General features: G+C 46.0%; 1 protein-coding gene across 8 annotated transcripts in view; it reads right to left on the bottom strand.

Annotated features, from left to right (window-relative positions):
- Positions 1–15,407, bottom strand: part of LOC131685580 (G protein-activated inward rectifier potassium channel 3-like) — a 91,199-nt gene extending 75,792 nt beyond the window's left edge. Inside the window, exons 1-3 of one of the 8 annotated variants that reach the window (XM_058969418.1) lie at positions 15,189–15,407; positions 14,825–14,915; positions 14,201–14,574 (exon numbers count right to left, since the gene is read on the bottom strand). In XM_058969418.1, coding sequence (XP_058825401.1) covers positions 14,201–14,391 — 191 coding nt within the window. In that variant the 5' untranslated portion in view covers positions 14,392–14,574; positions 14,825–14,915; positions 15,189–15,407. Of the gene's footprint in view, positions 1–14,200; positions 14,916–15,188 lie in introns of all 8 variants that reach the window. The other 7 variants (XM_058969419.1, XM_058969417.1, XM_058969413.1 and 4 more) reach the window with 7 other exon arrangements.
- Between the last annotated feature and the right edge of the window lie 879 nt (positions 15,408–16,286).

The following is a 16,286-nucleotide window of genomic DNA, read 5'->3' as shown; positions in this document are numbered from 1 at the left end:
GCGAATTGTACCAACCAATCATGGATCAGATAATTACTACTTTCATAAAATCCATTATTTCCGCTATTTTAGTAATTGTACATACTACCGAATTGGATACAAAATTGTTGTACATATTTCCAATCAGATAGCGTAATAATCTTATTTTTTCATTCAGTACAAGGGCAGATATTCACGTTTAAAAAATCGGGTAAAATTCTCGCTGAAAATTTTGAAACGGAACCCGTATATTGAAACGTTAGAAGTATTCTACTTCAAAATATTCATTTTTTCTAGCACCACTGCTGTTGATTGTCCAAATTTATGTAATTTTGTTTTGATCTTCTCTTATTGTGTCTAAATGATTAATCTATACTGTTTGGCCACTTTGCAAAAGTTTTGAGGGATAAATTGAGTCTTCTTTTGTACATAATAAGAGGAAGTTAAAGATTTTGTATATAATTCGACCGTCAGCAGCAGTGATGCCATGAAAAGTGAAATTTTCATTAATCTTCAGGGCATCAATTGGTTTTTGCTAATAATTTTTTCCACAAGCATCAGATCGTTTCGTAGTCTTCTAGACTTTGTTTCCTTGGCAAATTTCCTATAAAAATCAGACAACTATTTATTTTCAGAAAGTAACGGGCGACTCTTGGAAGAATTAATTTGTAAAAGACGTTTTCCCCATACGAAATCCCATGTAAACTTTAACCCGTGGGCGCAAAAATATAGTTTCACCGATCGAACTAAAAATTTGCAGAGTTGTTCTGGGAGCCAAATGGGACCTAAAAAGTTACTCGGAGCGAAATTTTATTTTTTCATATAACCATGTCCCACTCTAATGTTTACACACTGTAACAAACGAACAACCATGAATGGTCAATTATGTCGGCATGTTTCATTCATTAGTTGAACGTAAATAAAAAAAAAACGCATCAAAATTGTTATTTCATGAAAAATATACAGTCGGTGCATTGGTCCATGTATAAAGTTAATAATGTTAAGAAATTTATGTCTCAAAGGATTCAATATTTTGACCACATTGCAACAAAATGCACACAGTGCGCGCTAACTTTTACAAATTCGATAGTGTTGCCGATATAATGGTAAACCAAAGGTTGCCCTCATAAAACTTTCAGGCAGGAAATTCCGATGCAAGGGCCTTTTTGATGGATTATACTGACTTAAAAAGCTTTCTTTGAGTGTCACAAAGGTATCAAGGTGAGTTGAGTACTATCTATTTGGTAGAGGCTTAGATAAACTGCCCAAAAAATTGCAGCGTCAGGTAATACTTTGGCATTGCAATCTGTACTAAGCCTTTAGTTTTCTGGACAGGATATCTTTGCTAAGAATGAATGAATTAATTTTATATTCATTCTAAAATATTTTCTATGCTCTGTTTTAGGTATTGAAGTGATTTTAACGTCGTCAGCGCCGTATGTACGGTGACAAAAATCGTTATATGCAGTAAGTAAATATTCACAGTTCATTATGAAGTGGTCCGTTAAATCTCGAACAACTTCAATATGTCTCGATTATTTTCCTTCTCATGAACTGGAAACATTTTGCTAATTTCCAGCCAGCTGGAAAATGCCGTTGGCAAGAAATGCTCGAAAGATGGGAATAAGCGAAGTCACCGACTTTTCAGAGATAGTGAAGGTCCCGATTTGAAAGGCGATTTAACCGAGTAGAAACTATGGTAATCATCATAGCGTCAACATCGTTGGTCCCCAGGGTTTGGTCCACGACCGAAACCGGTTCGATTTGATTTTACAATTTTATTTATTTTCAAAATTTAAAAATAATGAGTAATAAAAATTTGAGTTTAGTAACTAATAAAACGATTATTTTGCTACTTGCTATATTTAAACTAAATTCATCTTTTTATCTTAAACTAGTAAAAAACAAGGACAAATTAAGCATTTTTCTTGAAGTCCCAGGATACCAGGACAGTCAGTTAAAAACCTGAACTGCCTGGCTTACATTATAATCGACGATCACAATCCTATGAGCTTGAGATTGTGCGACCACCCCTGGCTGCTGCTACTCCGTTATCGATCTGGACTAGCTGAAGTTGCACAGGGAATCAGCAGATAATTATGCTTGGAAGTAGCGAAACATCTTTCAATGTGCAACTCCTGGTAATCCTAAAGTTTGAATAATACCGGCACCGGCCAGGCCCGAACGTAGATCGCGGAAATATAGGGAAGGAATGGTTAGTCCCATACTTGCTTTTGCTAGAAGCCATATATACTACTGCGCACTCCACAAGTATCACGGGAGGAGCATATTTGTTAGTAAGTACACTCAAGTTTTTTTTTACGCGGTTTTTTTTTGCGCGGTATTTTTTTACGCGGTTTTTTTACGCGGATTTTGAAATTTACGCGGTTTTCATTTACGCGGATTTTGAAATTTACGCGGTTTTCATTTACGCGGATTTTGAAATTTACGCGGTTTTCATTTACGCGGTTTTTGAAATTTACGCGGTTTTCATTTACGCGGATTTTGGAATTTACGCGGTATCCATCAATGAGGTTCCCTTTATCGCGGATTCTTAAATTTAAGTGGTCTTCATTTACGCGGATTTTGAAATTTACGCGGTTTTCATTTACGCGGATTTTGAAATTTACGCGGTTTTCATTTACGCGGATTTTGAAATTTACGCGGTTTTCATTTACGCGGATTTTGAAATTTACGCGGTTTTCATTTACGCGGATTTTGAAATTTACGCGGTTTTCATTTACGCGGTTTTCATTTACGCGGCTCGTATCCCCCGCGTAAAAAAAAACCTGAGTGTATAAAAGTTCGAGTCTACCTCTTCTTTACTGACGCCAGAAAGGAGCTATCTGGACTAAATATCGATCCATCAACTCATGGGCCACGGACCAACGGCTTTACTTCCCTTCCGAAGGAAGACGTGATTACAGATTTTAACACCACAGAAAAATCTCGACGACCTCGGGTGGAATTGAGTTCAGGCTAATTGGAATGAATGGCGCTCAAGCTTACCACTCAACCACCGGCGCCATATAATCGACGACCACAATCCTATGTACAAAAACAACGTGCCAAGAAAAGCACTGAACTTCCTTCCCCTCCGATTATTTCCAATCGTAATAAATCAAGCGATATTATGACTAATTTCAACCATGCTAATAGATTCAAACCACACACTTAACCACAAAAGCACCCTGATAATTAGCACTACAAATAAAGATCAGTCATGGGGCAAGCAAAAATAAAGTACAAACAGTCCACGAAGCAGTAAACAAAATTACGCTTGCGGTGACACCAAGTAACGATGATAACCTGCATATTCATCACTCCAAACGACTCTAACCAAATTTACTGTTAATCAGAGTTTTATTCCAATACTTACTTATAGATCCTGAATTCCTCGGAGCATCCTGCATGAAAAGAAAAGCGATGACGCTAACAAACATCTTCCAGTTTGTTCCGGATTACTTCCAGTTCGGTCGGGTACTGGAAGAAACCACAACTGAGCTAGACGCATTGTTGTCTACGCAACGAGACAGTAACTGACTGGCAATACGTATTTCCTCTAGTCTCATAAACTGAGATTTACTTCAATTGAAATGTCTGTTTTAAACATGTGAATGGCTCATCAAAATTATTGTGAAGACCGTAGAAAAAAGACGATCGTCTCACCTTTCTTAGCTGTTTTTTCTGAACACTTTTAAATAAAAATTATTAAAATGCCTACGTACAAAATTTACTGTCAATTTTGTTGAGGCCAATTTGCACCGCTGGCTTTGATTGAAATAGAAAATAGGACAGATTTTCTTTTATTATAGAAAAGGATCAAAATTAGATTCTTTGGTTAATTCTTTCGTGAAAAATTTCTATTTTAGAATATCTGCTCAAAATAACATCCGGACAAGGTTAAACGAATTCCAGCTACCCCGCGGCATTTGAATCAAACAATCATCCTTCTCGGAATCGATGGTAAAGATAATGATAAAAATTTGTTTTTAGTCTGCTGCTGAAATACCCATTCATACGAATTTTACCGCAATCAATATCAGCTAAATATTTTAATTAACAGTTTCAATGCTGTTCCAGTTGAATCTGTCGGGGAAATAAAAACCTCCGCTGATCAGGCGAGCAATCACGCGGGCTGAATTGTTTTTGTTGCCTATGATTTATCGGGAACTCCGAATGCTACCGAATAATTAGGAATTTGACAACGCGACACTGATTGATAAATTCCATCAGATAGGGAAAGGGCAGAGTCCAGGAAGAGATGACACCAATGAGGGCGAAAGACTTGTTTTGTTTACCAGTTGCTTGCACGTGCCGCATATTGTGTCTATTTTGTACAGTCTGTTGGTTTTTCTGTTAAATCGTTATGTACCCAACAAAAACGCGTTTGACATTATGCTTCATAGTGGAGAAAAATTTAAGCAAAAACTATTATTTTCTCCATTAAGGAGAAAATTGTTTAAAACCATCTTTGCGCGGGAAGAGCACAAAACCTATAACTAAATTAGTTTCGACTTCGTCTCATCAAAATCCGACATTGACTTAGTGACAGGACTAAGCTAGCACCGGATGGACGCTCCAAAAACCGAAAACACTATTTGAATTTTTGAGCAAACGGAACATCACGCAGTACAAGGGGCTCGCTCAGAAACAAAAATAGTGTTTTGGAGATAGCTTAGTTCTGTCACTAAGTTAATGTCGGATTCTGATGAGACGAAGCTCAAACACAAATTCCATAATTAATTTAGTTATATGTTTTGAGCTCTTCACACACAAAGATTGAAAGAATGGATGTAAAACCAGGCGCTTAGATACGGGTGCAAATTTCATCGTGATTCCCAAAGCTAAAACACTCGCATGAGAGCGGCCCATTTGAGAACAGTCTGCTCCAACTAGCTGACAGACACGTTTCGTGTACATACATTTACATACAGTGCTTAAATATATCTGCCTGGAACTGCATTTAAATGAAGCTATATTATCTATAACCATTCTCAGAATAAAGTATCAGGATACTGTCTCTTAAGGGAACCTTTTCCTGAATTCGGAGTTAGATCAAGGAATATTTGAGAAGTTTTAACGAAAAAATTTAAAAGACATGCGAACTTCTGCTTTTGATCTTTTATTCATTATTTATCGATAATTAAAAAGGGATTTTTTTTAAATTCGAAATCTGCGCGCGAAACATCGACCTACTTCACCATGTGCAGGGTCTCTCACAGCTAACCGAAATGAAAAATTGATATAATTTATTAAAATAGATAAAATTTCTTATGACTTATACCTAATTTTCATAAATTTAGATTAAAAAAAAACAATTGTATAGTCGTTAAAGAAAAAAACTGGTTTTAATCCACCTGATGGTGCAATTGTGGCTTTTCTCATTTATCAAAGCAATGATTTAATAATTGTTTTCCGCCGAATCCAGGAGAAGGTCCCCTTAATTAAATGTTAAATCATGTTGCACCAATCATGTTGCACCTCGAATTTGGACACTTTATTAATTCTGTAACAACACCTCTAATAGTCAGATTTGGTAGGTTCTTGCCGTTGTTTGTTTGAAAAATATAGGGGAGCCAGGGGCTATTCGGACCTGCCTAAGCAAATCGCCCTTTCAGGTGGATAGATGTGAAAAAAATTATCGGTCAAAGGTCCTCACTGTTAGTTTGAAACCTCAGCTTGCACTGCTCGATCAGTGCACTCCTCAGTTCTTCTACGGTCGTTATCTCGTCTAGACCCTTGAATTCGAATACGGCTTCTTGCGACAAGGTTCTCACGATCACTTCACTGCCCAAGGAGCTAGCAACGAACTCGCGCTAGGTCAAGCTCGGAAGGATCCTTCTACAGCTCGAAGATCATCTCGCCTTTCTGAGTGCGCCTCGTTTTAACAACGTTCTCTCCCAACTCTTTCAGCTCTGGGTCCTCTCTCACTTCCTTGAGAAGAGCGCCGTAGGACGTTTTATTGTTCGCTTCGACGATCAGTGCATCGCGCGTATACTTTTCCTGAGGAGTCATTTGTTTCTCTTTCTTCTCTTGTTCCTTCATCATTTCTTCACTTTGTTTCCGTTTCCTCCGCTTCGCCTACTGGCTTCTCATGATGCACCAACCACGGTCTTTCCCAACGTTCCTCTGTTCGCTGGACCCCTCCAACTCGCTCTTCTGCTTTTTCGGGTCATCTTGCTCTCCCGCTGTTGCCCTCATTCTTTTCTTCGAGAGAGTATTGTGGTGACTCTTCGATGGCACCTCAGTATCTGTTGTCGCGTGTTCTGTGGCTTCCATCAGAGCTTTTTTGAAGGATTCAGCTCTCATCAAGAGCACCTTCTGCTCGCATTCAGCAGTTGTTACGGTCGATTTAATACTCGTCACGCACATTGTGCTTATCCTTCACAAAGTCATAGAGCTTTCAAACCTCCGTCAAGTACTACTTCCCAAGATGTGAATCATTCTGAGCAGTGTCGCTACCTGATCTCGATTCAGTAACTCCATCTCCCGTTGGTTTCCTCTGTACCAAGCCGCTGCTGGTACTCGCTGTGGCTACTGGTGGCGTAACCCCCTGATCTCTACAGCTTACCACTCCTTATAAACGAAATCGCGTCCTGCCGGGCTCCGCATGCCTCTCCAATCATATTTGTTTTTTATGTTTTCATGCTGGTGGGTTCCAACTACAGGTTGCTATCTCAACTCGTTGTATGTAGTTATCTATGCAAGCAGTGAGGACAATCGAGGGTTGAACACGATCGCTCATGGGGAATTGATTCCAGAGTCGAATCGGCATTAATCAGGAATGTTACAACTGAGCCTACCACCACCGAGTCTAGTGACGAGCTCCGAACGTATCTGGAGGCCTGCTAAGGTTCTACCGGAACGGAGGCAGTCGAACAGTTGGCTCACTCGCCGTTTCAAGACAGGTGTCACCCTTCCTTTACCTAGAGAGCAGAACAGCACAACTGTCAGCCCAGAGTCGCCGTCCTGTTCATTGACGTTTGCCATGACCAGTATGCCATAATCAGGATGTTGCTGCTGTCGATCCTTATATGCCGACTGTTACCAACCAGAGTAGGCCAGGCTGCTTTTATTGCGAAGATCTTTGATTACTAAAACCTTAGGATTTTAGCTGAAGCGGCACAGTCTCACTTCGAGCGGCTGTCGGAATTATGACTTATAATAGAGGTTTTACATAGTCCAACACTTCCAACTCTGCTATACCCTAGCGAAAGCCCCAACTTTCAGTAGGTCCGGGTGGGGTTAGGCCCCTGAACTCCTTAACCAGCTGCCCCCACTCTGTACTCTGGACTCTAAACCCTGGACTCTCTGGACTCTCTGGGCTCACTGGACTCTCTGGATTTTGTGGACACTCTGGACTCTCTGGACTCCCTGGACTCTCTGGACTCTCTGTACTCTTTGGACTCTCTGAACTCTCTGGACTCTCTGGACACTGGAATCTGCATTCTATGGAATCTAGACTCCGGGCTTTGGTCTCTAGACTCTGTGTTCTGAGCTCTGGACTCTCGATTCTGGACTCTGGTCTCTTGATGTTGTGCTCTGGACTCTGGATTCTAGACTCTGGGCTTTAGACACTGAGTTTTGGACTCTGAGCTCTGGACTCTAGCCTTCAGGGCCCTGGACTCTAGACTCTGAACTCTGGATTCGCAAGATTGGACTCTAGACTCTCTCTGGACTCCCTGGATTCTGGACTCTGGACTCTGGACTCTGGACTCTGGGCTCTGGACTCTGCACTCTGGACTCTGGACTCTGGACTCTGGACTCTGGACTCTGGACTCTGGACTCTGGACTCTGGACTCTGGACTCTGGACTCTGGACTCTGGACTCTGGACTCTGGACTCTGGACTCTGGACTCTGGACTCTGGACTCTGGACTCTGGACTCTGGACTCTGGACTCTGGACTCTGGACTCTGGACTCTGGACTCTGGACTCTGGACTCTGGACTCTGGACTCTGGACTCTGGACTCTGGACTCTGGACTCTGGACTCTGGACTCTGGACTCTGGACTCTGGACTCTGGACTCTGGACTCTGGACTCTGGACTCTGGACTCTGGACTCTGGACTCTGGACTCTGGACTCTGGACTCTGGACTCTGGACTCTGGACTCTGGACTCTGGACTCTGGACTCTGGACTCTGGACTCTGGACTCTGGACTCTGGACTCTGGACTCTGGACTCTGGACTCTGGACTCTGGACTCTGGACTCTGGACTCTGGACTCTGGACTCTGGACTCTGGACTCTGGACTCTGGACTCTGGACTCTGGACTCTGGACTCTGGACTCTGGACTCTGGACTCTGGACTCTGGACTCTGGACTCTGGACTCTGGACTCTGGACTCTGGACTCTGGACTCTGGACTCTGGACTCTGGACTCTGGACTCTGGACTCTGGACTCTGGACTCTGGACTCTGGACTCTGGACTCTGGACTCTGGACTCTGGACTCTGGACTCTGGACTCTGGACTCTGGACTCTGGACTCTGGACTCTGGACTCTGGACTCTGGACTCTGGACTCTGGACTCTGGACTCTGGACTCTGGACTCTGGACTCTGGACTCTGGACTCTGGACTCTGGACTCTGGACTCTGGACTCTGGACTCTGGACTCTGGACTCTGGACTCTGGACTCTGGACTCTGGACTCTGGACTCTGGACTCTGGACTCTGGACTCTGGACTCTGGACTCTGGACTCTGGACTCTGGACTCTGGACTCTGGACTCTGGACTCTGGACTCTGGACTCTGGACTCTGGACTCTGGACTCTGGACTCTGGACTCTGGACTCTGGACTCTGGACTCTGGACTCTGGACTCTGGACTCTGGACTCTGGACTCTGGACTCTGGACTCTGGACTCTGGACTCTGGACTCTGGACTCTGGACTCTGGACTCTGGACTCTGGACTCTGGACTCTGGACTCTGGACTCTGGACTCTGGACTCTGGACTCTGGACTCTGGACTCTGGACTCTGGACTCTGGACTCTGGACTCTGGACTCTGGACTCTGGACTCTGGACTCTGGACTCTGGACTCTGGACTCTGGACTCTGGACTCTGGACTCTGGACTCTGGACTCTGGACTCTGGACTCTGGACTCTGGACTCTGGACTCTGGACTCTGGACTCTGGACTCTGGACTCTGGACTCTGGACTCTGGACTCTGGACTCTGGACTCTGGACTCTGGACTCTGGACTCTGGACTCTGGACTCTGGACTCTGGACTCTGGACTCTGGACTCTGGACTCTGGACTCTGGACTCTGGACTCTGGACTCTGGACTCTGGACTCTGGACTCTGGACTCTGGACTCTGGACTCTGGACTCTGGACTCTGGACTCTGGACTCTGGACTCTGGACTCTGGACTCTGGACTCTGGACTCTGGACTCTGGACTCTGGACTCTGGACTCTGGACTCTGGACTCTGGACTCTGGACTCTGGACTCTGGACTCTGGACTCTGGACTCTGGACTCTGGACTCTGGACTCTGGACTCTGGACTCTGGACTCTGGACTCTGGACTCTGGACTCTGGACTCTGGACTCTGGACTCTGGACTCTGGACTCTGGACTCTGGACTCTGGACTCTGGACTCTGGACTCTGGACTCTGGACTCTGGACTCTGGACTCTGGACTCTGGACTCTGGACTCTGGACTCTGGACTCTAGACTCTGGACTCTGGACTCTAGACTCTGGACTCTGGACTCTGGACTCTGGACTCTGGACTCTGGACTCTGGACTCTGGACTCTGGACTCTGGACTCTGGACTCTGGACTCTGGACTCTGGACTCTGGACTCTGGACTCTGGACTCTGGACTCTGGACTCTGGACTCTGGACTCTGGACTCTGGACTCTGGACTCTGGACTCTGGACTCTGGACTCTGGACTCTGGACTCTGGACTCTGGACTCTGGACTCTGGACTCTGGACTCTGGACTCTGGACTCTGGACTCTGGACTCTGGACTCTGGACTCTGGACTCTGGACTCTGGACTCTGGACTCTGGACTCTGGACTCTGGACTCTGGACTCTGGACTCTGGACTCTGGACTCTGGACTCTGGACTCTGGACTCTGGACTCTGGACTCTGGACTCTGGACTCTGGACTCTGGACTCTGGACTCTGGACTCTGGACTCTGGACTCTGGACTCTGGACTCTGGACTCTGTACTCTGGACTCTGGACTCTGGACTCTGGACTCTGGACTCTGGACTCTGGACTCTGGACTCTGGACTCTGGACTCTGGACTCTGGACTCTGGACTCTGGACTCTGGACTCTGGACTCTGGACTCTGGACTCTGGACTCTGGACTCTGGACTCTGGACTCTGGACTCTGGACTCTGGACTCTGGACTCTGGACTCTAGACTCTGGACTCTGGACTCTGGACTCTGGACTCTGGACTCTGGACTCTGGACTCTGGACTCTGGACTCTGGACTCTGGACTCTGGACTCTGGACTCTGGACTCTGGACTCTAGACTCTGGACTCTGGACTCTGGACTCTGGACTCTGGACTCTGGACTCTGGACTCTGGACTCTGGACTCTGGACTCTGGACTCTGGACTCTGGACTCTGGACTCTGGACTCTGGACTCTGGACTCTGGACTCTGGACTCTGGACTCTAGACTCTGGACTCTGGACTCTGGACTCTGGACTCTGGACTCTGGACTCTGGACTCTGGACTCTGGACTCTGGACTCTGGACTCTGGACTCTGGACTCTGGACTCTGGACTCTGGACTCTGGACTCTGGACTCTGGACTCTGGACTCTGGACTCTGGACTCTGGACTCTGGACTCTGGACTCTGGACTCTGGACTCTGGACTCTGGACTCTGGACTCTGGACTCTGGACTCTGGACTCTGGACTCTGGACTCTGGACTCTGGACTCTGGACTCTGGACTCTGGACTCTGGACTCTGGACTCTGGACTCTGGACTCTGGACTCTGGACTCTGGACTCTGGACTCTGGACTCTGGACTCTGGACTCTGGACTCTGGACTCTGGACTCTGGACTCTGGACTCTGGACTCTGGACTCTGGACTCTGGACTCTGGACTCTGGACTCTGGACTCTGGACTCTGGACTCTGGACTCTGGACTCTGGACTCTGGACTCTGGACTCTGGACTCTGGACTCTGGACTCTGGACTCTGGACTCTGGACTCTGGACTCTGGACTCTGGACTCTGGACTCTGGACTCTGGACTCTGGACTCTGGACTCTGGACTCTGGACTCTGGACTCTGGACTCTGGACTCTGGACTCTGGACTCTAGACTCTGGACTCTGGACTCTGGACTCTGGACTCTGGACTCTGGACTCTGGACTCTGGACTCTGGACTCTGGACTCTGGACTCTGGACTCTGGACTCTGGACTCTGGACTCTGGACTCTGGACTCTGGACTCTGGACTCTGGACTCTGGACTCTGGACTCTGGACTCTGGACTCTGGACTCTGGACTCTGGACTCTGGACTCTGGACTCTGGACTCTGGACTCTGGACTCTGGACTCTGGACTCTGGACTCTGGACTCTGGACTCTGGACTCTGGACTCTGGACTCTGGACTCTGGACTCTAGACTCTGGACTCTGGACTCTGGACTCTGGACTCTGGACTCTGGACTCTGGACTCTGGACTCTGGACTCTGGACTCTGGACTCTGGACTCTGGACTCTGGACTCTGGACTCTGGACTCTGGACTCTGGACTCTGGACTCTGGACTCTGGACTCTGGACTCTGGACTCTGGACTCTGGACTCTGGACTCTGGACTCTGGACTCTGGACTCTGGACTCTAGACTCTGGACTCTGGACTCTGGACTCTGGACTCTGGACTCTGGACTCTGGACTCTGGACTCTGGACTCTGGACTCTGGACTCTGGACTCTGGACTCTGGACTCTGGACTCTGGACTCTGGACTCTGGACTCTGGACTCTGGACTCTGGACTCTGGACTCTGGACTCTGGACTCTGGACTCTGGACTCTGGACTCTGGACTCTGGACTCTGGACTCTGGACTCTGGACTCTGGACTCTGGACTCTGGACTCTGGACTCTGGACTCTGGGCTCTGGACTCTGGACTCTGGACTCTGGACTCTGGACTCTGGACTCTGGACTCTGGACTCTGGACTCTGGACTCTGGACTCTGGACTCTGGACTCTGGACTCTGGACTCTGGACTCTGGACTCTGGACTCTGGACTCTGGACTCTGGACTCTGGACTCTGGACTCTGGACTCTGGACTCTGGACTCTGGACTCTGGACTCTGGACTCTGGACTCTGGACTCTGGACTCTGGACTCTGGACTCTGGACTCTAGACTCTGGACTCTGGACTCTGGACTCTGGACTCTGGACTCTGGACTCTGGACTCTGGACTCTGGACTCTGGACTCTGGACTCTGGACTCTGGACTCTGGACTCTGGACTCTGGACTCTGGACTCTGGACTCTGGACTCTGGACTCTGGACTCTGGACTCTGGACTCTGGACTCTGGACTCTGGACTCTGGACTCTGGACTCTAGACTCTGGACTCTGGACTCTGGACTCTGGACTCTGGACTCTGGACTCTGGACTCTGGACTCTGGACTCTGGACTCTGGACTCTGGACTCTGGACTCTGGACTCTGGACTCTGGACTCTGGACTCTGGACTCTGGACTCTGGACTCTGGACTCTGGACTCTGGACTCTGGACTCTGGACTCTGGACTCTGGACTCTGGACTCTGGACTCTGGACTCTAGACTCTGGACTCTGGACTCTGGACTCTGGACTCTGGACTCTGGACTCTGGACTCTGGACTCTGGACTCTGGACTCTGGACTCTGGACTCTGGACTCTGGACTCTGGACTCTGGACTCTGGACTCTGGATTCTGGACTCTGGACTCTGGACTCTGGACTCTGGACTCTGGACTCTGGACTCTGGACTCTGGACTCTGGACTCTGGACTCTGGACTCTGGACTCTGGACTCTGGACTCTGGACTCTGGACTCTGGACTCTGGACTCTGGACTCTGGACTCTGGACTCTGGACTCTGGACTCTGGACTCTGGACTCTGGACTCTGGACTCTGGACTCTAGACTCTGGACTCTGGACTCTGGACTCTGGACTCTGGACTCTGGACTCTGGACTCTGGACTCTGGACTCTGGACTCTGGACTCTGGACTCTGGACTCTGGACTCTGGACTCTGGACTCTGGACTCTGGACTCTGGACTCTGGACTCTGGACTCTGGACTCTGGACTCTGGACTCTGGACTCTGGACTCTGGACTCTGGACTCTGGACTCTGGACTCTAGACTCTGGACTCTGGACTCTGGACTCTGGACTCTGGACTCTGGACTCTGGACTCTGGACTCTGGACTCTGGACTCTGGACTCTGGACTCTGGACTCTGGACTCTAGACTCTGGACTCTGGACTCTGGACTCTGGACTCTGGACTCTGGACTCTGGACTCTGGACTCTGGACTCTGGACTCTGGACTCTGGACTCTGGACTCTGGACTCTGGACTCTGGACTCTGGACTCTGGACTCTGGACTCTGGACTATAGCTATGAAATCTAATAGTTACTCTTACTATATTTGAGATTATGGATAATGTAAAGTTAAAAAACCACCATAAATAAGTGATGTGTTATTTATTATTTATTTGTTATTCGGAATTTATAAAATTTACTTTATAATCTCGAAAACACAATATCGCCCACAACTTCTACGAAACAGAGTGTATTGCAACATAAACATATTGGAGAATGTATTTCACGTTACTTAAAGTACATAATGAGAGACAGCGTCAATGAAAATGGGGCTTCCCTGCGTAATGTACAATTAAATGAAAACGTCGTTTTTTTTTGATGTCGTTTGATGTCGAACATAACAACGGTTTGAAATAGCATCGATTTCCTCCTTTAAACCCACCTACAATGCCATTATAAGCGATTGCACTCATTAAAACTATAAAACTAGAAAAGAATCTTATCAAACGCCCCTGAAAATAACCTTCTTCAATGTCTTCCGCAGCCACTGAACCAAACTATCATCAAGTAATCCACACCGATCACGATTCACGATAGACCGCACGCGCTCATCCAAGTAAACTGCGATAACGTTTTTCGCGTGCCAGACAATGTTGGTAAACAACCACCCTGAAGGATGATCGAACAAAACAACGACCCAGTTCTCGAGTACCTACACCTATCCGGTCGGTATGTCCGACAAGTTTAAACTAGAAAAATTTGGTGCAATAAGCTGCCACTTACCTCACACTCTCCTGCCGGCTGAACCCACTACCATGGGTGGAAATCCGGGATAGGCTGGGAACAATAGTCAGCGGCAGGTTTCCGATCACACTGTCCAGCGAATCCGGTTCCTCCTCAATCACACCCGGGCGCATGAAAATCCGGTTCAACGGTTTTTTCTCCTCCAGCAGGGCTAGTTGGCGGTCGGACATTTCGATTCGTTTTTATTAGCTGACACGACGCTGTTTCTTTGAGATTCACTTTATTAGAAATAATTTACTGTTGATCTTATGAAGTATTGGCGGATTCCTTAATGTTTACACACTAGCAACTTGTTGAATTCGATTCAATAGCTTCTCTTTGATCGGCAATTCCTTAACTTAGTAACAAAATCGCTGGTTGAAATTAATAATAAAAAATTGCGCTATTCCTGTATCTTATGTAAAATTGCATAAACCTACGCTGAGCTTGCTCAAATGGAAAAATAAAACTTTTGAAAAGTTTGCCCTAGATAAAATTGTAAAAAAACACGCACGAGAATCAATGATAACCTCTGACTTTTGCGCTTTGACTTTCTTTCGGCGCTAAACCCATCGATGACGACGCGCACCAGTTCCTAATTCAATTCACAAAAAAAACACATACACAAGTAGATAGTAACGGTTCCGCTCTGCAGCATCCGCAGGAAGTTTCTACTCTACTCCACTTTCGCCGTCGGTCCACTTCTTCAGCCCGGCTAGAGTCAGTTATCACAATGCAATATGTTCGCGACCGGTTGCACGTTAGCGGGAAGAGAGACGGAGAAGAGAAAAAAATGTTTAATTAAATCCAATTAGTCGGTCATCTCGATGGCTTTTGACACTTTAGGTTTGACACTGAACTTCAGCGGAATTATAGAACACACACACAAACACCGGACATGAGCTAAAACACTGATCGAAGCAACACATGAAATTCGTGCAATTTGAAACAAAAAAAAAACAAACACAAAACACCAAGGGCAACCAACCGTGTATGTTTGTTAGTAGGGTTTGATTTGGAGAAAAAAAGGGACGACTACTAGAACTCTGGCTGGGGGTCGGATTTAAGCGTTGTTAGACCGCGATGTGCGCACCGGTCGACTGCGGTAGAACTACTAATTTAGTCCAGCGGCCTGGGCGGACTGGGCCGGTCCGAGCAGAATTACTAACTATTCCCGGTGGCCGCGGGAATAAAACACTACACATAAGGTAGCGCGGCATATGTGATTACCGCGTGTCCAGCGAAGGTTAGCATATTGTTAGTTTAGTGCGAGTTTCGGACCCGGATGATATTTGCGTAAATGTTAGACTACATATGTGTATGCGCTTAAATTAGATGACAATGGAAGCTGTGAGCAATTTGCCGGGAAGAGTTGACTACTGGGATGATGGTGGTTGTGATGAATGCAGATTCTATGAGGCGATGCGATTGATGTTCTGACCTCAAGAGGGCAGTAGGTCTAGTGTAATCCGGTTAAGCATCCAGAGTGGAGACTCCCTGTCTGCTGTGATAAGTGACAGAGGTTGGAGTTGAGTCAATTGGATATGATATATTGCATCGAATTGAATTATTCCAATCAGAGATGAGAAATGTGACATGGTTTGTCTGTGTACTATAGTAAAGAATTTGCGAAGTCTTTGCTTCAGAAGGAACAGAATGCTCCGAATAGATGTAACTACTACGGACAAAATGTGAAATGAGAAATGAGAAATGAGAAATGAGAAATGAGAAATGAGAAATGAGAAATGAGAAATGAGAAATGAGAAATGAGAAATGAGAAATGAGAAATGAGAAATGAGAAATGAGAAATGAGAAATGAGAAATGAGAAATGAGAAATGAGAAATGAGAAATGAGAAATGAGAAATGAGAAATGAGAAATGAGAAATGAGAAATGAGAAATGAGAAATGAGAAATGAGAAATGAGAAATGAGAAATGAGAAATGAGAAATGAGAAATGAGAAATGAGAAATGAGAAATGAGAAATGAGAAATGAGAAATGAGAAATGAGAAATGAGAAATGAGAAATGAGAAATGAGAAATGAGAAATGAGAAATGAGAAATGAGAAATGAGAAATGAGAAATGAG

This window comes from Topomyia yanbarensis, chromosome 2 (assembly GCF_030247195.1).
Source record: "Topomyia yanbarensis strain Yona2022 chromosome 2, ASM3024719v1, whole genome shotgun sequence".
Classification (NCBI taxonomy): domain Eukaryota; kingdom Metazoa; phylum Arthropoda; class Insecta; order Diptera; family Culicidae; genus Topomyia; species Topomyia yanbarensis.
This window is presented reverse-complemented; position numbering and strand designations above follow the sequence as displayed.